This window comes from Phalacrocorax carbo, chromosome 4 (genome assembly GCF_963921805.1).
Source record: "Phalacrocorax carbo chromosome 4, bPhaCar2.1, whole genome shotgun sequence".
NCBI classification, from domain to species: domain Eukaryota; kingdom Metazoa; phylum Chordata; class Aves; order Suliformes; family Phalacrocoracidae; genus Phalacrocorax; species Phalacrocorax carbo.
The window spans coordinates 29,515,160-29,538,529 of NC_087516.1; the positions used below are offsets into that span (position 1 = coordinate 29,515,160).

Here is a 23,370-nt window from a genome sequence, read left to right on the forward strand (position 1 = left end):
AGAAGCAAGTTATTAATGGCCAGCAGGCTTAAAATCATCAGGTGTGCAGCTGTGTTTTAGCTCAGCATTTCTCACTATTAAAACCAAGGGATGACTCAAGAAAACTGCTAACAAGACCACTGCAGTTTCTCTCCCCTCCCTACTTAAGTGATTTCCCTTTATAATGTGACATCTTTCACACCATCACTGTGTTGCATTTATTCTGCAAGCCAAATGGATTGCTCTAGATCCAGGTGTACAGCAGACATGAAATGTAGAATCAAGGGAGAGCTCAAGCCCTGATTTAGTTGGAAAGTAGAGGTGCAGGCAGGAGCCAGCCATTAGAAATCCACTCACAACCACTCTTTCTAACAAGTGACCTCTGCTAAAAAGAGACAAAATTGGTGCAATGGCTAATTATGCAATGTCAAACCATAGGAGGCAGAGGGACACTTTTCACCGTTGCTTTTGGTGGTGGAAGATGGCTAACGTAGTAGAAAAAGGTTACATTCACTGTAGAAATAGTAGTATTTCACCAGCACATTCATGCATGCTATCTCAAGTGGACACAAGTATTAACAGAGGATTTGGAAAAAAAAAAAAGAGGCCAGTGAACCCAAGGGACCTATCAAAGCTGGTGTACCACTTTTCTGAAGATAGATACACACCTTTAGAGGGAGGCCTATAGAAAGAAGTATGGTTAGAACAATAATAAAGGTATAAAAATACTATATCCCAATAAGGATAACAAATAGATACAAATATGTGCTTCAGAGTCACACTAAAAGTTGGGTTATTTTTTGTAACGTATCTGCTTGCTGAAAATAACAAAAGGGAAGTGACTATACAGAAACTACTATACAAAGCTTCTCAAAATGCCATACGTACTTCATACTTGCCTATGCTTCAAAACCATGATTTACAATTTCATACAATTTCAGAAGCCCTGCTCCTTGCTCACAGTGAGGATGGCAAGTTCAGCCAATAGGTCTTGTTTCCATGCAATGCAAAAAGAATGAGCTATTCCTGTTACTTCACATATAAGTCAGTAATATCAAGAAGTTATAACACTAGACCTACGTTGTCAGATATGAAACTAATATAAGATTACACAATTTCTCTAACTAAAAAAAAAATCTCAGAATACAGGAAGGCAAAAAATATCCATAAGTTAGATAAATATACAATCAAACAGCTCATCCTCTGTACATTTGGAATTACTCCTCTGCTCAATATAGTAGCTTTACAGCTTAAGAAGCCCGTATTCCCCCTATCAGATAAAATGTTTCTTCAGTGTATTTCCTCTATGCTGACAAATATATTGTGCTGCTTACCCTCAGAAAACTGGGGGTGGGGGGTTAAACAATACAAAGCACATTCCACTTGGAAAAAATCTCAGTGAAAACACACAGAAGTCAGCCTGACGGTCAAGAAATAGCTAGATTTTGCCCTGCCCATGCTGCGTGTGTGTGTCTCTCTCTTTGTTGTTCATACTAGTTCTTTCTCCCATGCTTATCCCCATGTAGGAAATCCTGAGGTCATCAGCATGTGACCCATGGAACTTGTGTTCTCAACAAGTCCAGAAGGTCTCAGCATTACTGACTTCTCCTTTTATGGAGCTGCTCTGCAACTTCACAAAACCTCAGAAAAGCCTGGCAAACCCAACATCCCCCACAGAGAACTCTAGTAGAATATGCTCTAAAGCCAAATGTAAAGGTTCTTTCAGGGTTTTTTGGGGGGGTTTGGGTTGTTGTTTGTTTGTTTTAAAATAGCGTTGCCATTTAGTGATAAGAAGCACTGGATACTGCTGCAGTTCCCTCTTGAGAGGCATTTTCACCCAAGCAATTACTGATTATGCAAATATAATTACTGTAGGTAGGTGTTAGATGGCCACATTTTCCATCCCTTTATTTTCCAGTGTGTCAGATATGTTGAAAATTGCCCTACCTCCTTTCAATTCATTTTTTAATTATTATTCTAAGAAAAGCAAGTATCAAGTATTTCTATTCACCTTTCCAAAATGGTTAGAATCAAGATAAAAAGTGAGAGGTAATTATTATTCTGATCTAGTTTGACTTGATCCACAGTCTGACCTGACTCAGGAAGAATTTCAAGGGGAAAAAAAATACAAACATAAGTGAGAAGGAGAAATTCTTAAACCCTGTCCTGCAAAACAGGAAACCAGGAATCCTTTACCACGACCTGGCTGCTCAGCAAATGCCAACCACCAGCACTGGAGAGACCAAAAAGCACAAAAAGAAACTCTCCATAGTAGCACTGATGCACCTTCCTAACCATGACTACAATGCATTACCTGTAATTCACTCTTCGCCTGCAACTGAGAGGCAGTAACTCAAATGTACACAATTACAGTTATGATACATTGCTCCAATCACATAAGGCAGAAATATAAATAAGAGTAAAGGGCACAAAACAAGTCAGCCAGGTCTCCATCCATATCAGGTCCTAAGTCACCTACAACCTTTCAGCTTTCAAAATAACTACCACATAGCTTCAGGTTCTTTCAGACAAATCCTCTGTTCCCAGTTTTCTGTGAAGTCCTTGCAGAGCTGAGTCTGGCCAGCCCAGTTATAGCATTTCTGCCCTGTTTTCTCCCCTCTCAGGGCCATCGCTCTGTCCATAGGCTGAGTGACACCTTTCATTCAGCCACCCCTCTAACACAGCCTTCGTGCTATCTGAACACTAGACACAGACAACTTGAGCCAAGAAGGGAGGAGAGCCCAAGTCCACAGGCATCACAGGCGAGTAACCAGAGCCCCAGGACAGGACCCAAGAGGTCACCTAGCCAGATGCTTTACCTGCTCTTTCAAGGTTCAGATGATGGAGTCCACAACTACAGAACTGAGGGGGTTTTTTTGTCTTTGAAGATTCCTGTCCATCATCAGTCCATCTCCCCGCTTTAAACACTTGTTGCTCCCCCAACCGTTTATCACAGTCTAGGCTTTTAGGGACCTCATCCTTTCTACTGTTCCTGAATCTCGCAGGCAGATTCACATCTTCCTTGATATTTACTGCCCCAAACTAGATGCAGCACTGCAGCTGATGCCTTATCATCAGATCGTAAGGATTCACAGTCCCATTTATTCATCCTAATGTAAAATTTGCCTTTTTTCACAGCAACAGGGTATCGTTGATGCATATCCTACTTATGACTCACTATTCTGTCATCCAGGTCCTGCTGGGGACAGTCTGATACTTAGCTACATATTCCCATTCCATATTTGAACATTTCAGCATTCCTGCCTAAACTTTTACCTTTTGCACTTGTCCACACTGAATCACAGTCTACAAAATAAAAAAAAAAACCAAACAACCAAACCTACTACATACCTAATCCCAATACACCACACTTTGATTTATAGACTTGTTTTCCAAAATGATTGCAGCTCCTTCAAGTTTCGTGTCATCTGAGAACTCAGCAAGCTTCTATTTCAGCAACAATATCACTAGTGAAAATAGAGAAATGCAAGACAGGACACCCCATTCAGGACAGTCTTTCAATCTGGAAAGAAGCCACCAGCACCTTCTGAACACTCTACCAGTTTCCTGTGTGTTCTGCAATCAGATTTACAAGCAGTTTATATAGGTAATTTCTAATGTTGACCTCTGAAAATTTCTAATACAGCAGTGTCAAAACACGTACTGGAATGAAAACACAGATTATCTGCTGCTTCTCTGCTACCTGCAAGTCTTGATACACCATGGCAGAAAAAACATAGATAAGACTGAGACTTTTTTTGTTGTTCTTATCAAATCTTAGTTGGCTGATGTGCAATTCTGGTACCTTCTAGGTACTTTCAGCAAGCCTGTTTTTTTCTAGCACTTTTCTGGAAATTATCTTCATAGCTTACAGTTTCTCAGCTTCCCCTCTGCACTCTTTTAAAACTAGGCCTTCTCTAGCCTTCCAGAATCTCATTGGTCTTCCAGTTCTTCCTTCTCAACACCTTTAAGACTCATCCACTCCTGTCTAGTCATAAGGCAAATATTCTCATCCATGCCTTGTCAGTGTCTCAACAACTACAACCTACACTTTTCAACGTCAACTATGTCTAATTTGTTCCATGTCATCACCATCAAAATTCTTCTAGAAAGATAACTACTGCAGATCCTCATTTTATATCAGACTTTTCTTTTGGTAGATGTTATAGAGAAAAGGGATTCATTACTGCAACATAACCAACCTCTTTTACGTCTTAAGTTTTATTATGACTTGCTCTTTACAAGTGAGTATTCCCATGCATCGGTTAAACTGCTTCCATTCACATGAATAGCATTAAGTTATTTCTCTGATTTGAACAGCTTTCACTTGCACCTCCTTAAAATTTCCCCAGCTGTGCCTACTGTTATCTGCCTTCTTTTGGGTTTTCAGCCAATATTTGGCATCTTCCAGAACATCATCAATACAGTAGTTCTGCCTACTAGCAAAAAATTTATTTTAAAAAATTATTTTCCTGAATCTGGGGGGAGGAGGGGAACAGGAACAAACAAACCATGAACCAGCTTCATGGTCCCCAATGCCAATGTCTACTGCTTTCTGATAGACCATCTATCCCAGACCCTTCCTTCTCAGATTCTCTCAGCTGCTTTCCTCCTGACTCCTTTTTGCTCATCCCATGAGGTTTCTGGCTTTACTGTGTTCAGTGCTGTGGTGGGGTACTAGCAGCCATCACGAAATAATTAAATCAATATAAATATAACACGGCTTATATAATTTTTACATCTGTGTATTTACGTGAAGCAAGACTCAGCTTCCTACATTGCTCTTTCTCATCAGAGATGGATATCTCACAATCCTATAACTCTCACTGAGCAGGGAGATCTATATATAGGAAGCACAATGCAGGTGTTGCTGTATCAACAAAGATGGCTGTAAGTTTGCTTGACAAACTAGCATCCATTGGTCAGTCATCTACAACTACTGAGTCCCTTGCTATTTCTGTCTTGATTTCTATGTAATCAAGTGCAAAGAAAATAAGTTAAAATTAACAATTTTCCTAATGCTGCTAATCTGTAAAAGCAATGGTTGTAGTTGTTACAGAGGTATTATACAATTAGAAAGGGTGGCTACCTGCATTCTGAGTTAGCGTTTAATACAGATGATGTGAAGAAGTTTGAAAAGCCCTCTATTCCATCATCTACTTTTACTCCTTAGTTTTTCATAAGAGGTACAAACAGAATATTCCGTACCCAGATGGATGTGACAGGCATCATTCTAGGTGGGATAACTTGTAAATGCACCATTGTACTTGTTCAGCAATATAATTTATGCTGAAAATCACTGTTATGAGTTAACCATTACATCTTTAATTATATATATAAAAATATATATATTCTTATATATAAGAGTGTATGTGCATGTGTGCGTGTTTTAAACAATCTATCTATTCTGACTACACTTCTAAAATTTTGATTCATTCTTTTTCTGACAATGCTGGGGAAAAAACTCTGTTTAATTCCATTTAAAATTGCTAAACAGTAAGATCTGAACCAATCTAAAACCACAACCTCTCAGAGACAGTTGTGAAGGCAAGTACAGCTAAGGACTTCTACACGATTCATGTGGAAGTGTATATCCACTGCAGTTTCCTAGAGGGGAAACAGCAGCTAACTCACGGTCCTCTTCCAGGTCTAACTGGAATAAAGATATTGTACCAACTTGAAAGTATTTTAAGAAAGCTCTAACGTTACTACCTATGACTTGGAACAAAAAAAAGGCTCTGCAAATCCACTAGTTTCAGAAGCTATTTATCTTACATTTAAAAAGAGTAATTAGTGATCGGAGGCATTTTAATATTGAATTATGCTTTCCTTTATATAAAGCATTAAATCACCTATACAATGACTAAGGAAACCATATGAATCAGGGTAATTAAGTTAAAAATAACAAAGGATAAGCACTATAGGAATAAACAACAATAGAATCCATACATATTAATCTTCTGTTAAAAAAAAAGAAAAGTAACTGGCACAGCTTTTTGGAACTCTATCATGTTGTTATGCTCCAAAGGAAGTATTTGCACAAAATTAGTGTTGCAACGAAGCTACACAATTTTACCCTGAAACCTGCAGCTTTAGAGTGGGCCTCAGAGTTTTAAAGTTCTTTTTCCTTCCTTAAAATATCACCACGGTAATTTCAGTAGCTTCTGTCTCCTCTCTATTCAAATTACAAGGCCCAAATACAACTCTTGCAGAAGAACCTTTTTCCTTAGGAAGAGACTTTCAAAATTAGCAACCCCCAAGAATATTCAAGTTTTTATTCTTTTTTCATTTATATCCTGGATGGTTGTTTTTAGTTATAATAGTTCTTCTGTTTATGCAAGACACTTTTCACACAAGTCTGATCCTGATCGCAAATACCACTATGGCCAGCGAAGACAAGAACACTCTGCGCCTCGCAAGATCAGCCCCCTTTCTCCTTGACTCCATAGGAGCATCCTTCTAAATAACACTTTAAAATGTTTTCCCTCTCGGGCTATTATTTGCCTTCTCTAGTGAAGCAAATGGTTTCTGCCTTACCTATTCTTCAAATAGGTAAGTACTGTGCCTACCCCAATCTCCTCTGTGCAGCCCCTCCAGAGCTAAAGGGTATCAGAGCACAAACTGTCCCCCATTTTGTCCTCCCTCTAACACCACTAACCCCCATTCACCCAAGCAGACACAGTGTAACCATGGGGACCAGGATTTAGCCTATACCTTTTGAAAACGTGAAATTCAATGTAAACGATTTATTACTGTAAACAGTAACCCATACAGCAAACATGAGCAAATGATAAAGGTGCTAAAGCTTGAAGGAATTTCACATTCATAAGCTCACACTCAGCTTAATACTCAAGGTCAGCGCAAGTTGCTGTGGGCTGGAAAGGTTAATGCAAGCATGCCGCACCTTGCGTGGGAGGACAGTAACCAAACCACACACACCGGCATGCTTTCAAACTAGACTGTCACTGCTAAGCAAGCTGAGACAGAGGGGAGAGAAATACCACAGTGAAAGGGAACATTTGACAACTCCAATAGATATGAGGATACCAACAGTCCGCACATTGATAACAATTTATAAAATTATGACTGGATCTGTGTCAGCTCTGTGGAAGCACCACACTCATGAGAAACATCAGTATGAAATTTTTCAAACCAACAAACTAGCAGGACATGTCATTCGTGCAAACCAGCTCCTTTCAACTACTCCAGTGACGAGAAGTACTTTAACACCTACGTTTATTATCTTGCCTTCATCTCAGAGAATTTCCCTTACCTAAAATGCCACCTAAAGCAAAAACCTCTAGTCTGGGGGTACTTCAAGTGTGCTGCTCTGGCAGCATGAGCTAACTAGAACTTGCATGAAATACACGTTACATACTATCGTGGCTACTCTGTAATGCAGCAGTAAGCCTGCTCCAGTCAGGGCCATTGGACTGCCCTAATGTCTTCTCCCAGTTCAGAGACATCTTCTGACCATTCATTGAGAAAGAATTCACAAGAGTAAAATTTACTGCTACACAAGGAGAAAAAGGATAAACCAAGAGTAGCTGGTAAACCACTCTGGTGAATGCAGTAGCATGAATGCTATTCCTGTGTTGTTTGTCCTGTTCGCTAACTCAAGAGGAATAAAAGATAGTGTTCATTGCAGCAGCTAAGCTACTCTGCAAAGGGGGGTGGGGGGGATGGGGTGTGTGCACTTGCACCATAGGGCAGCAGCCACCAGGCATACTGGAAAGGAATACTCGCTTTACAGCTCTACCATTACAACTGATCAGCTGATATTTACTGAAGGATTTCCAATTTCAGTAATAAGGTGGACTCCTAGATAAACACTAAAGTTTGATTTTTCCAAACAGACAGCTGAAAGCATGAATGCACCACACCTTTGAAACTCCAGAACATTTTAAGTTGCATATGCAAGATATAAGGCCACTTTTGACAGCAAATTACCAACCGTACCTAAGGCCATGAACATGTAAAGTTATTTCCACAAATGCCTCCTGCGATTTCAAAACTGCACTCCCTCCAAGATGAAATTCGCAATTTGGAAAAAGTCATATTAATACTTTAGCTAAATTTTTGCTGCTCAAAAAAAAAAATTTCCAAATGAGGTTTGTTTGGGGTTTTCTGTGTGTGTGGTTTTAATTACTACATTAAATATTTTATTTTCAAACAGGTTTATTTCAAAATTGCTTAACTTCACATATTTCCTACGGATTAGTATATTTTGATTTCTTAGAAGAAAATAGTTCAGGAAAAAGAACAGAAGCATGCCTGAAGTAGTATGCTGAGCTTTCACATCTCCATACTCAGAACCAGAAGATATGTACTAGATTGAATTTTATAGCTGTTATTACTGTTTAGCTATTAATCATCTGGCTTCTGTGCCTGCCATGGGGTTTGCTTGCCCCACTGTATATTGGAGTCTAGTGCTCATTAGCAGCTGCTTTTTGCTTTCACTACTTGCTGTACTGCTTATCATCTTACTGTGCTGTGCCCGGGAACATTTTCATACCAGCGATGGCCACGCACCTGGGCTGGCAGATGGCCGGGGCATCGCTGCTGTTTCTGTGCTGCCACACTGGGCAGGCTGGAACTCCAGTGTGAACTCGAGTTGAAGGGACTGTGACCTGTGGATGAGTCCATGTGGGAGCAGGACACCCTGAGATATCCATGGCCACAGACAAGTCCACATCAGCACAGGTACATCTCAAAGCATCTGTGGCCATGGTTACATCTATGCCACAGCAGATACGCTTCTGAAGGGATTGTGGCCCAAGGATAAGTCCACATTGGAGAAGGTACACCTCAAAGCATCTGTGGCTGTGGATAAGTCCACGCTGCAGCAGGCACATCTTGAAGCATCAAAGACTGTACATGAGGTCATTCTAGAGGACCTCAAAGTGGTGGCCATGGATAAGCTCACAACAGAGCAGGTACAACCCTGGAGAGACTGCAGCCATAGGTAAGGCCATGCTGGAACAGGTTTACTTCTGAAGGGACTGTGGCTGTTGGTAAGGCCATGCTGGAGCAGGTATACCTCTGAACACACTGTGGCCCACGGAAAAGGCTACGCTGGAACAGATGTTCCTCAAAGCATCTGGATATGCTGTGGATAAGTCTATACCACAGGAGGTACCACCCTGGAGCGACTGTAGCATGTAGATAAGGCTCCACTTGGAGCAGATACTCCCCTAAGGGACTGCAGCCTGTGGATAAGTCCAGGCCAGAGCAGGGGCAAAGGGAAGAGCTCACTGCAATGTTAAACCCTACGGTCTGGTCCAACGGGGGCAGGGGTGGAGATTGTAATGCTTCTACCTTTAAAGCGTTGCAAGCCTTGATCCAAGTTGCATGTTATAGGAATTACTATAGCAGGAACCACCTGAAACAATGGAGGACAAGCCTTACAAGAAGCCATGCAAGTGCAGCAGTGACCTGACCTGATTTTGGTGCCCAGTACCTCCAGGCAACACACCACCTCTCCTGTCCTGAGTGACCATCATAACAGATGGAGCCCAAAGTCCACTGAGCTAATTTAGTCCATGACATTTGTGGACATTTTAAGTGTTTCACAAAGGTGGTCAACACACTATGGGAATGATATCTGTGCACTGTATTGAAGGATAGGAAGGGGGGTGGGGTGGTGGTGCATGGTGGTTAATGAGGATGTATTGGATACTGTGGGACCTGAGCATGAGGTAAATGGTATGGAATAAGGGGTGGACAATGTGCTGGTTTCAGCTGGTGTAGAAGTAATTTTCTTCACAGTAGCTAGTTTTGTATTTTGGATTTGTGCTGAAAACAGTGCTGATAACACAGATGTTTTTGTTACTGCTGAGCAGTTCTTAAACAGAGTCAGGGCCTTTTCTGCTCCTCACACCACCCCACGCGAGCAGGCTGGGGGTGCACAAGAAGCTGGGAGGGGACACAGCTGGGACAGCTGACCCCCAACTGACTGAAGGGATATCCCATACCATATGACATCATGCTCACTGGGGGAAGAAGATGGAAGTGGGGGACATTTGGAGTGATGCCATTTGTCTTCCCAGGAGCCCTGCTTTCCTGGAGATGGCTGAACACCTGCCTGCCAATGGGAAGTGGTGAATGAATTCCTTTGTTTGCTTTACTTGTGTTCGCGGCTTTTGCTTTACCTATTAAACTGTCTTTATCTCAACCCATGAGTTTTCTCACTTTTACTCTTCTGATTCTCTCTCCCATCCCAACCCATGGGGAGCGAGCAAGCAGTTGTGTGTGACTGAGCTGCCCACTGGGGTTAAAACCATGACAATATTTTACTTCTTCCCTTTTTTTATATACATTCATGATCAGTACTCTGTGCTGTGAGGCTGATTCAGTTATTTCTTACTACAACGAATTTTTGTCTGCATTACAAATAGAATCCATCACATTCAGATCTCATTAGCCACTTCTGCAACATTAAGGAAAAAGAAAGAAAATAGTCTTTCCAGCAATAACAGCTGATAAACCACTAAAGGCGTCATGAAACTTAGAACATTAACTCACCCTTTTATATGCTTTTAATTGTTAGCCCATTATTGCACAGCAGTGCAATAATGGCATTTCCCCAACACTTATACTTCCTAATTCAAAGAATTTATGCCCAAAAGCCAAAACCAGAAGCTAATTTGAGCTTAAAATGAATATTCCTTTTTTCTTCTGAACAACATTAAAAATTAATCTGAATCATGCTTAAGGCAAGTCAGTTCCTGATGTATCTTTACTTTCAAGCTTTTTAACCAGCCTTAAGGTGATATATCTCCCATATTTTTACCAAACAGCATAATGCCCAGATGTTAAACCATAAAAGCCATGATCCTATTAGCTTCCTACACAAAATAAGTTTCCCATGACATTGGCTCATAATTATAGAGATTTGCACAGGTGACCTAAACCAGAAGTCTCCTTCCTCAGGTTTCTATGCTTTAAAACCAGTCTTGAAATTCAGCTTCTTTACTGATTCTGTAGTTCTGCTTCATTGATAGTTCACACATGTCCTTCTCATTACAGCAGTGCAGCTCCAGCTTCACTGTAGGCACTCTGTACCATGACAGGGTGGCTGAGCTGCTTGAAAGCACATCTAAACAGATTTAAATAGGTTATGAGCAAGTTCAAACAAGATTTTACCCTGTTGCTAGCAGTCATGCTTATGAGCTGATTGTGTATTGCTCCAAGTAGGTATATGGCACTTTATCAAGATATAGAACAGAAAAAATAGAGAAGAATAATTCTGTAATATGCAGTTTCTGGTCAAAGAGTAAGTGATCCCACCACCACCGGCTGCAAAGAACAGGGTCAATTAAATCTCTCTGTTGTCGCAAGAACAACATTTGCTACGGTTGACTGCTTTCTGTTGTCATAAATGTTCCACTTCTGTCACCAGACATACCAAGTATCTAATTTTGTCATCTTATTTACAATCCCAACTTGCCCACACTTTTAGAATTGACTAATCTGGTTAAAAAGACTTAATTTAATCTTGTTTTTAAAAAGAAGTGGTATGACTATTCACATGACCACAAACCCTGGGTTCTTCTTGAACTCTCTCTACTGAACTCCCATAGAAGTTAAAGTGGCAAAACCAGGAAGAATTCAGTTTGGCCAATGACCACACTGGGAATCATATACTTGACCAGATGAGCAGAATGCAGCCACCCTTGGCAGACTGCTACCACTGCAGTTGTGTGATTAAAACACAGTGTTTTATGGAAGAATGTGTGTGGGATCTTCTTGGCTTGGGACTCCCATGCTTGTCTTACCAATCTAGACTTTGCATATTGCCAAGCCTGAAGTGAGATCAGCCCATACCTATCCTTTCACCTGTCATATCTTTCAATTCAACTAGCATACAGAGCAGTCACATTTATTTCAGCAATAAACCTCCAACTATTCAGGTGGGCCAGAATTATTTTAATAATCTAATTTTTTCCTTTTTGTAGAAATTACTTCAGCCAGAATACAACTGCCTTACTATAAATACAAATTTACAGCCACTATCATTGGCTTACAAAACCAAACCGATAAAACCCCCAAATTTGTTCCATTTCAGTAGTCCAGTGACATAAAGTAACTACCACTGTGTCACAGAGATCTTAGCCACACAGTAATTTTTTTCAAATAGAGACCAAGTATTGTTGACAAAAATATTCAGTGTGCCTTCTAAGATCAGACTGGCTCGTTATTTTCAGACAATATAATTAATAAAATAAAATTCTGATTACTGTTTAAAAGAATCTGAAGTGGGAGGAACAGTGAAAATGAAAAGGGTTTGAGGTTGGAAAGCTATGTGTTACAGCTGAGCCAGTCTAACAACCTGCTGATGTCAACAGTCAGAGCATCCTGTCCTCCACCACCACCAAGCACCGCCTCTGGCGCTTGTTAGATCCTGCACCGAGCTAATGCAGCTTACTAACCCAGCAGAACACTGATCCAGTAAAAATAAAACTAGATCAAATATCTTTCTGATGATTAGCAAGTTTTTTCAGAGCAGTATCGATTCCAAGAAGTGCTAGGACCAGTTCAAGTGGATGGGGGAGGCCCGCAAAGGCTAGGGCAGGGAAGAGATGTACCTGCCTCTTTCAGCAACAAACTGCTGGGTTAGCATGGGTGTAATGTATATTTTCACCCCAACAATCCTTATCTCAGGTGGGAAAGTTTTAAGAAGTTACTGCCTCCACAGATGAGGGCACTATGGACAGCCCTGCTCCATCTCATTGCAAATAAAACCAATAGTTCCAATACCCTCTCAGATCCACCAGTCAGCCTCCTGAAGGACATTTTAGCCAAAGGACATTAACCTGCAGGGGAAGAATAAAGCTGGAAAAGGAAAAATGGAAGTAGAAACTTCTTAAAGGGCAACAATTAGACCTGCAAAACCTGTTAGTTAGATTTCTATTTGACCTGAATCTGAGCTAGCACAAGATAAGCATGCAAGACATTCCACAGGGCTTTTTAAGGCCCCACATATTTCTTCTTGGGGGGGGGGGGGGGGGGGGGGGGTTGGGATGGGGCACACAGAGATGGACGACGACAACGGGACACTCTTGAAAAAGAAAACCACTTTCTAAAGATAAGTATTTTAACTCCATAGTCAGTAAAAATACATAAATTGATATTCCAAGGTGGATTGAAAACTGGCTGAACAGTCAGACCAGGAGATTGGTCAGTGGCACAAGATCTAGTTGGAGGCCAGTAACCACCGCTGTACCCCAGGGGTCAATACTGGGTGCACTCCTGTTTCACATCTTCATTGATGACCTGGATGATGGGGCAGAGTGTACCCTCAGCAAGTTTCCTGATGACACCAAACTGGGAGGACTGGCTGATACACCAGAGGGCACGCGGCCATCCAGAGGGACCTCCACAGGCTGGAGAAATGGGCTGACAGGAGCCACATGAACTTCAACCAGGGGAAGTGCAAAGTCCTGCACCTGGGGAGGAACAACCCCGTGCACCGGTATATGGTGGGGGCTGCCCAGCTGCAAAGCAGCTTGGCAGAAAAGGGACTGGGGGTCCTGGAGGACACCAATTTGAACAGCAACATGCCCTTGCTGTAAAGCAGGTTAATGGTATCCTGGGCTGCATTAGACAAAGTGTTGCCAGCAGATCAAGGGAGGTGATCCTTCCCCTCTGCTCAGCACTGGTGAGGTCACACCTGGAGCCGTGTGTCCAGTTCTGGGCTCCTCAAAACAAGACATACATGGTGGTACTGGAGAGAGTCCAGCAAAAGGCCCCAAAGGTGATAAAGGGACTGGAGCACCATTCCTATGAGGAGAGGCTGAGAGAGGTGGGACCTTTTAGCATGGAGAAGACAAGGTGTGTGGGAGATCTTACTAATGCATATAAACGCCTGAAGGGAGGGTGTAAAGAAGGTGGAGCCAGGATCTTCTCAGTGGTGTCTGGTGACAGAACAATACTCAAATGGGCACAAACTGAAACACAGGAGGTTCCTCCTAAATATCAGGAAACACTTTTACTGTAAGGGTGACTGAGCACTGGCACAGGCTGCCCAGGGAGGTTGTAGAGTCTCCATCCATCTCCAGGACATTTTCCAAAGCCATTCAGACATGGTCCTGGGAAACTGGCTCTAGGTGACCCTGCTTGAGCAGGTTGGACCAGATGGTCTCCAGAGGTGCCTCCCAACCTCAACCACTCTGCTGTTCTATGATCTCATTCTCAATCGTCAACTGTATCCAAGCTTATTCAGAAAACGGCAACTACAATAGTCTGCTGTGGTATCGAAGCACGGTAAGTGAGCTTGATTCTGCTGCAACCACAAGCTCTGGCAGAGAAACATGCTTAGCAGCCTTAGCTCTCCTGTATCTCCTTCCTTCATCGTAGGTAAGGCAGCTGACACAAGAGGTTGCAGAGTTGTCTCAATTAAGCTCATCTATAGAATGGCTTCCCAGAGTGTAGAGAATGCTCCACTAGCTACTGCAGCCATTTCAATCCCCTTTGGCATAGTGACAAAACAGTAAAGCAGCCTCAGTTAAGTGGATAATCTGGCTCTCCAGCACTAAAAGATACAACAGGGCACTCCAAGCACAGCTGATCTTGCTGAAACCAAGGCTGGAGCTCATTTGAAAAATGCTGGTCTGAGGATTTGTCTGGTTTACACTATTGACTGCTGGTGTAACTGAATTTACATGAAGTGGTAACAGCTATGAGCTGTTAGTCATGCCAAAAATAAAATGCTTCCAGCTGCATTTCAGTCACTATGTTACATGATCCACTCTCTAGTGAGCTTGGTCTGCAATGCACTGCTCCTAACAAATGCTGTTTCTCCTGGTTGAATTCAGGTAATTCCCAGATGTAAAATGATGGCCTTCACAGTAAACATGGCCACAAGCAACTACGATTGTACGATTTTCTTCCTTTTCCCCCACTTTGCGACAGCAGTGATCTTTCATCTCTCGGGAGAGAGAAAAATCAGCTTTGATAAGCAGCTATAAAAGCTGTTTCATCTTACTCCTGGCATCCTGGCTACATACTACTGCTCTGAGTAAGAACCAGTTCACATTGACTACCAGGTAAGTTATCTACATCTCTGTAAATCAGCATTATAAATAAGAGAAATGTCAGGTCACATTCATTGCCACCCATGGCCATTGTCCCCATCCACTCCTGACGGCGTGATATATGGTAAGAAAAAAGCCAATAGGATCAAAAAGGAAAAAAAGCAGTCTATAGTATAAATCTGCAACTCCTACCTCTGCTCGCCCTTCGTAATATGTTAGCATAGACTTTGTAAGTACAAAAAGCCTCTCTTTATAGTTTAATGGAGAAGTCCTCTTCTTCTGCTGTGATCTTTTAATCAAAATCTCTTGTAGGATAGTAGTCATATTCATTTCAGCCACTTGTCACCTCTGGTTTTAGCCATTGAATATCAGTTCCTGTGAAAATGAAAGAAGAATCATTAGAGAATCATGAAATCATTTAGTTTGGAAAAGACCTTTAAGATCATTGAATCCAACAGCTAACCTAGTACATCTTTAGTGGATCACAGTTCTGGAAATTTCTGTAGTAAAAAGAGCTTCTACTTATAAATGAAACTACCTGAATATACAGAAAGCTGGAGCTCACCCTAAGCATCTGGAAGTTTACAAAAGTTAATTTTTAGACAAGAAAGTTCAAGCTGTGCTCAGCTGAGGTCTGCACTGGCATGTACCCAGGAAGCCAAAAGCTGTACCCGACTGGGATGAAATAAGGGACACTGCAGGCTATGTCACGAAAGACATGAGTGAGAAGTCCAACACGTGCTCCAGGCAAACAGCAACGTACAACTGCTCTTCACTGCAAAGTCCTAATGCCTATCAAAGTTTTAATTGTTAAGGCCTGTGCATATATAATGCTGTTTGCAAAAATGTTTTATATACAAAATTGAACATGGATCAGTAGAAGTCACTTTGAAAATTCACCCCAATTACATCAAAATTTTCAGATGCAAGTGATCATTTAGATGATGTCAATTTGAGAACAGAGAATTAGAACTTATTTTTCAGATATTTCTAAGTCTATGCCCTCCATCTTCAATTTGAAAGACTTCTTGCTGACCACCAATAAACTAAATCATTCACTTTTGACAGTTCTGGACTCTCAGTAACTCAAGCTGCTTTGAAGTTTTACACCATGATTGATACCTGTAGGACAAACTCAGGAGTACATAAAAAACACCAAATGCACTGACAGTTTACCAGTCTGGCTCCAGAGCCTTGCCAGACAGAAAGTGCCAAGCAATCTCTCTGTTCTTTGCAATGATGCCAGCTTAAGCACAGCTGACCTCCTTCCTCATCTGCTTGCTGCCACCCTGCTGTGCTACTCTGCCTTCTGTGGGTGTGAGTGTTTCTCCCACTGGGCTGGGAATCGGGCTAGGGAAGGGATCCAACCAGACATTTCATCATGCAGCACAGGCTCCTGCCTGTGCAGGCTTAACACAGGAGGTGGCACAGAGGCAGAAATGAAAGGTGTGGAAGAGGTTGTGGAGAAGCTATTCCAGAAACCTTCCCCCCCACCAATTACCTTTCCCTTTGCTAGCTTTCTGCCAGACCTGCCTGCTGCACTGCCTGGCCCCCACCTCAAGCCACGCTCCAAAGCCAGGGCATGCTGCAGGGTAGACCCCAACTGCAGCTTGGGCTAGAGCAGCATGACTGTAGGTTGAAGCCATGGCTTGAAGAACTAACAGCAGCATCAGCTGAAGCACCAATGACTACAAATATCTACTTAAGTGCATGTATGTCTGCAGAGGGTGGGGGGACAACCCAAACCCAGGCCCTAGGTAAGGACTGCAGATCCCCGTACCAGTGAGAGGCTTCCCCTCAACGTATATAAAACAGGGCACTTTTTCACCTCCCAGGGCTTAGTTTATACACCTATTTACTACTTTAAGTATTTCAAAAATCACTGGGAAATTGTATGCATATTTTTCTCTGTGGGCAGCCTAACTTCAGCATAGACAAAAAATAGTGCCTTTCACAGCATTATGCAGAGAATCTAAAAAAGCCACAGCCCTACTAATGTAAGGTAATGCTGTGAGGAAAGTTAAAATTAAATGTAAACAACTTCACTTTAGGGCCTCTCCTTTCGCTTTGTGCCCAAACATGTCATTATTTGTTGTGACAGTACATGAAATGACACTCAGTCTTCTAGTCTAGTCCTGATACTGCCTTTCACTCTGTTTTGGCCAACTAAGCTCTCATATCCCACATCACTGCCATTTCACACAGCTGGATGTAGTTGCTCACTGCATTAAAATATTTTCTTTTCAAGGTATCTCCCTGCATATTCTAAAAAATTAATCTGTGGTTTACATAGAACTACAAGATAAGGCCAGGTTAGGGTGCAAAAGTAAAAGACTAATAAAATTGGAAATAGCGATCATTACAAATCCTTCTTGGTTTCCCTCTTCCTCTGATGCATCTACGTGCATGCATTTTGTTGGTCATCTGTCACACTGCATTCCTGGGAAGAATTAGTAAGTAATTAAAAAGTAAGTAAAAAAAAATAAAGTCATTCTTTAATTACCAAGACTGCCCAATTCTGTTTTACTGCCCTTCTAAAAATAAATTGGCAATCTTAAAGGTAATTGCAGAAGGAAGGATACTACCATGAACTGAAAATACAAATACTGTTCAAAAAATTCAGAGTCAGTATTAACTTTCAGACCAGCTTAACGCCCATGAAACTACAAGGGTTCCCATCACAGCCTCTCCCACTCAAAACAGTCCTTCTGTTCTCTGCAGTACAAGTTCTCTGTTTGCGCTTAAGAAAAAACATAGTTATCCATCTTGGAAATTGTGATCTCCAAAATCCTCAGAGTGCTACACTAGCAAACACAAGGATTCAAAATTAACTGTGATTTCAAATCTCAATACTGATACTGCTAAAATATTTTGTTTCCCTACAAGCCCTCTTTGGTCACATTAACATTATACAAGAAACAAAACTAAAATCCTTTTGACAAAGTCAGCATTAAAAAAAAAACACAGTAATGTAATTGGTCAATGTCTGCACCTGGTTGCTACACTGATCTACCCCTGCTATGGAGATCTCTACAGATTAGAACCAGTTTCCCAGGTCAGATGATCAGCCTTTGAATCTGCATTTGCTGACAGAAACCGGTTTTGTTCAGGGTTTTTACCAAGCCAATAGCTCTAGCCACATTTCTGTTTCCATATATAAGGCTCAGGACAACTGAACCCTCACCTATTATTCTCCAAGTTCCTTTCCAAGATGGCAATACCTCATTGAGAAGCACCTGTAACAGCCACCCTTACCTCCTAGCGAACCCATACACCCCTACTTTTTCTTCAGTAAAGTTCTAGAACTTTCCTGAACTCTTCCCCCTCAAATACTCCACTGTTCCCAGAGCATTCCTCAGGACATGAACCTGGCTGCATGACACATTGTTATCTTGTTCCCAACACCTGTGGGAGTTTCACACTGCCACCCATCTAAACTTTTCAGTGTCTCCTGCCAAGGACTTGCCCTGTTCCCTGCCAGCCTTAGCTACAGGATAACAAATACCATCTAATTTGCAGAGATGCTGAGTACTCAGAACTGACTGAAATCAGAAAGTGTTACAGATGCTCAGCGTGTTTAGGGTGGGGAAATATTTTAAGTATCAAAAAGTCTGCATCAACTTGCACCGATCCATCTCCACATTACACAAATATTCTGTACAGCCATGAAGTCACCACACACTTTCCTGAAATCAAATGCCAACACATCTGTTAATTTAACATTGGTCAGGATGTACAAAGTAAGTTTTTACTTTTAGACAGAGCTTCTTATGCATGCCACCTTTCCTAGTTTTCATTGGGAAAACTGAGGCACTAAGTGATGAGGTAACCCCAGCAGTTGCAACACTACCCATGTATCTCCCAGTTCCCACTCCCAGCTCCCGGACTGGTTTGTTTATTGAAACAATTAGCCCTGTCAGCTGTCCATAAGCACGTGTAACATTCAAACTGTTGAATAAATGGATGAAAGTCCCAGTGGAAGTCCTAGCGAGTAGAAAACCAGTGCATCCCAATCTGACCAGGGCTTCTCCAGTTCAAATGCATTGAGTAATTGTCACCTTTTATGGCACAAAGTTTTGTACCACACAAAGTCATGGAATGGTTTAGAAGAGAAAAGGCATTCTGGAAGACACACTTATCACAACAGTCATAAAACAAACACTAACAAAAAACATTTGTCTCTGGCTGAAAAAAAAAAACAAAATCAATCTGAAACTCTGTTTTCTGAGTTTTACTCCTCCTTAGTGATGGTAACATTTACCTAGGAATCTGGGTTCTCCCGTGCAAAGTCTTAATGCTAAGATGATGGGCTGCCATGCAAGATAGAGAATCCCTGTGAGGAATCGGCATCCTCAGCTTTCTGACTTGGACTGCATACACCCAAACTGGTTAAATACACAGGCCTGGAATTGATACATTGAAAACTTATTACCTAGTGAAGTACATTAATTTAAATGATGCAATGTTAACTAAATCAGGTTTGGATTGGGGTTTTTTCTTTAAATCAAAATGTCAGTTTTAAGTACACAGGTGGTACCTTGTAATTCTGACTCAAATCTTTAACTCTTCCAAAACATACTTTTTTTAATTAATTCAGATCAATTTACTGATCAAAGTTCATAATGTACCCCACTGAAGCTGTTTGCAGGGACAAGTCAACAGGCAGCACGTTGCAGCTCTGTGTAGAGGGCAGAAACAGTGCAGAAGGAAGGAGAACTCCATACCGTTTTTTCTGCTGAAGCTGCCATTGTTTTATCATGAAACTACAAACGAGTTACTTTGTGAATAGTTACTTACATAAGTATCCAGCACAGGCTTATTTGAATAATTACTACTCAGTGTAAACAAAGACTGCAAAATCTGCTCTTGTGCTTCAAATGGTAGAGAAGACGTTTTTGCCCCACATTCACAGAATCCCAGGTTGGAAGGGACCTCAGGGATCATCTAGTCCAACCTTTCTAGGAAGAGCACAGTCTAGACAAGAGGGCCCAGCGCCCTGTCCAGATTACTCTTGAAGGTGTCCAACGTGGCCGAGTCAACCACTTCCCTGGGGAGATTATTCCAATGGTGACTGTCCTCACTGAAAAATTTCCCTCTCGTGTCCAATGGGAATCTCCCCAAGAGCAACTTGTGTCCATTCCCCCTTGTCCTCTCCATGTGACTCCCTGTAAAAAGGGAGTCTCCATCTTCTATGTAGCTACCCCTTAAGTACTGGTACATGGTGATGAGATCCCCTCTGAGCCTCCTTTTCTCAAGGCTGAACAAACCCAGACCTCCCAGCCTACCCTCATATGGCAGGCTTCCCAGTCCTTTGATCATCTTGGTGGCCCTTCTCTGGACCCCTTCCAGCCTGTCCACATCTTTTTTTATATAGCGGGGACCAGAACTGTACACAGTACTCCAGGCGTGGCCTGACAAGCGCTGAGCAGAGTGGGATGATGACTTCTTTATCTCTGCTGGTGATGCCCTGTTTGATGCAACCCAGCATCCCGTTGGCCTTCTTGGCTGCAGCAGTACACTGTTCGCTCATGTTGAGCTTTCTGTCCACCAGGACCCCCAGGTCCCTTTCCACAGAGCTGCTCTCCAGCCAGGTGGATCCCAGTCTGTGACGCACTCCCGGATTATGTTTTCCCAGGTGCATGACCTTACATTTCTTGTTGAACTTCATAAGGTTCTTGCTGGCCCACTCTTCCAGCCTATCCAGATCTCCCTGCAGAGCAGCTCTCCCTTCTGGAGCATCTACTTCCCCACTCAATTTGGTGTCATCAGCAAACTTCATCAGGCTACACTTGATGCCGTTATCGAGATCACTTATAAAGATATTGAATAACATTGGGCCCAATATCGGTCCCTGGGGAACTCCACTTGTGACAGGTTGCCACTTGGAAAAGGAGCTATCTACCACCACCCTTTGGGTGCGGCCTGTCGGCCAGTTCCCCACCCACTGCACAGACCACTTGTCTAGGCCACAACACATCAATTTCTCCAGGAGACAACTGTGGGAGACCGTATCAATGGCCTTGGAGAAGTCCAGGTAGGCAATGTCCACTGCCCGCCCCATGTCAACCAGGCAAAAACATTCAAGGTTGCAAATTGAAACTCCAGAAAATTAGACAACTGAATAAAAGACACCTGTTATTAAACCCTGATCAAGTGGTAAATTTCACAGCCATACAAATACAGAAAAACACACTTCAGCATAATCTATCATAATTTTAAAATTGGAATTGTATCATGTGCCAGAAAAAGGAGAATTAAAAAATACTTGAATTTGTTTTCTCTCTCTTTTTTTTTTTTTTTGAAACAGCAAACTTTCAGAAACCACTTCTATCACATGCAACCTTTTTTTTAACTGACAAATGGAGTTGGGGGGGCTACTTCGGCATATATTTCAAAATCATACCCAAAGGTTTACAAAACCCCAGCCTCTGTTTGAAAGTCAGCCAAAGAATAACTAGCTAGTTTTATATATAAACAGACCCTGTGAAAAGAAAATTCATATTTACCTGCACTAAATTTAGGTTAAAAACTAAACAAGTAAGGGGTAATTCAGTGACAGCTCTTTGACAGGAGATTCTGAGATAACCATGTCACTCTGCAAAATATCCTCTGCTCAACTGAAAGCTCCTCATGTACACACATAGGAGGAGTATTTATTGCAACCAGCACAGGTTTTTCAAAAATTCCTCAGAAACAGACTCACTACATTTTACAAAATACAAGCATTTGTTTCCTTTGAGTATTATAACTTAGGTAGCAGGGGTAAGCGAAGACAACAATCCTGTAAGTGACCATCCCTCTTAGATAGAGTCACCTGGCATTGAGGCGGTTCATCACACCGTACTGGACCTTCAACTCATCAGCCATCACAAAAAAGAAGTAGAGCCAAAGTACACACAACAGCTCGGGAAAAATGGCGAGAGCAGCAAAAGGGTTTCTTTCCCCCTACAATGATGAGTTCAGGTTTAGAAGAATGACATGTACATGTCTCCAAGTCATTTGTAAACTCAGCTATTCCTCTTTATTGTTACATCCTGCAAGCACTACACTCCAATGACTAAGTTATCCCTTTCACAGCTTTATAGTGAACCTTCTTCAACCCCCTCATGAATAAATTATTTAGGAAAGGAACCTCTGCTTTATGAAACAAAAATGACATTACCACCATCCATTATATAGAAAATATGTTAACATAGACACTTTTTCTTTAAATTATTTACTGTTGATTTACTCTTTAAGTTAGCAACACTATGGGATACCATAAAAAGGTTAGACTGCTGAATTTTCACCATCCTCAGCAACTTCTTGTAGTTTTATTTATTCTTCTAGAGCTGAGTACTTGTAGCTTTTCTTATTTCTCCCACATAAAAGCTCTACAATACCTAAAAAACTTGCACTGACTATTTTGCCTTCAATTTATTCAGATCAAAAACCTCTTTAGCATTTGTAAGGTTCTTTGCTGGAAGAAAACAAAGCTGAAACGTAGTTTGGGACACAGGAAAGCAAGGCACAAAAAAAAAAAAACCACCCCACTTTGAAACATCAGTTAAAATAGCAGAATCGAAAAGTTCTCTCAGCCTACTGACCTTCTGCACACTCAGCCACCTGTCTTTTCTAAAAATAAAAAAAAAAGCTTTTGAATGTGTCATTGCCTCAAGAAATAGTATTGGTGATAGAGTAGGTATTCAGCTCTTGCACTGTATGTTATCCCCAACTTCCCACATTTGCTTTGTTGGCCAAAAGTTATTACGAGTTCACCTTGCAGTTTCATTGAAGACTAGAAAGTCATCTTCATTTCTGTACTAAAGGTAAGCAAAACCCACTGGCCAAGAGTTACAAATCTTTCTGTGCATGAACTTGTTCCTCTACTGTATTTATTGCCTGCAAAGTGAGATTGGTACGGCTGTAACATCTCCAAGGCTGTGTTTTTGCCGCTTTTTCAATGCTTATGAAAAGCCTTTGGTTTTCTTCTCCATCATCTATATAGATTAAAATTTAACCCCTACCTTCAGCCACCCCCTTTTTCTCACACAGAGTAATAATATGACATGAAAAGCTGATGTTTATGTTGTCGGGGGGAAGACATCTTTATATGTATATACATATATAGAGGGGAGTTATAATTCATCATATTCATGGGAAAGCTAATAAAGATGTATGCAAAACCATACACAGAAAACCTTTAATGGTAAGAGAATCTCAAATACTCTGCCAGTCAATTTTTTAGACTTGAGAATGAGATAGTTCTGTAACCACATACATAATGTGGCTTTGCATCACGCTCTGCTCAACCCATATACAGCAGTTAATGGTTGCTATCATTTCCATAATAATGCTATTAGCTTTAGCTACTCTC

At 41.5% G+C, this 23,370-nt stretch overlaps 1 protein-coding gene across 1 annotated transcript in view; it reads right to left on the bottom strand.

Annotated features, from left to right (window-relative positions):
- Positions 1-23,370, bottom strand: part of TEC (tec protein tyrosine kinase) — a 54,988-nt gene that overhangs the window by 19,388 nt on the left and 12,230 nt on the right. The window contains exon 2 of the mRNA XM_064449386.1: positions 15,207-15,389. Within this exon, the coding sequence (XP_064305456.1) occupies positions 15,207-15,344 (138 nt within the window). The 5' untranslated portion in view covers positions 15,345-15,389. The remainder of the gene's footprint in view (positions 1-15,206; positions 15,390-23,370) is intronic.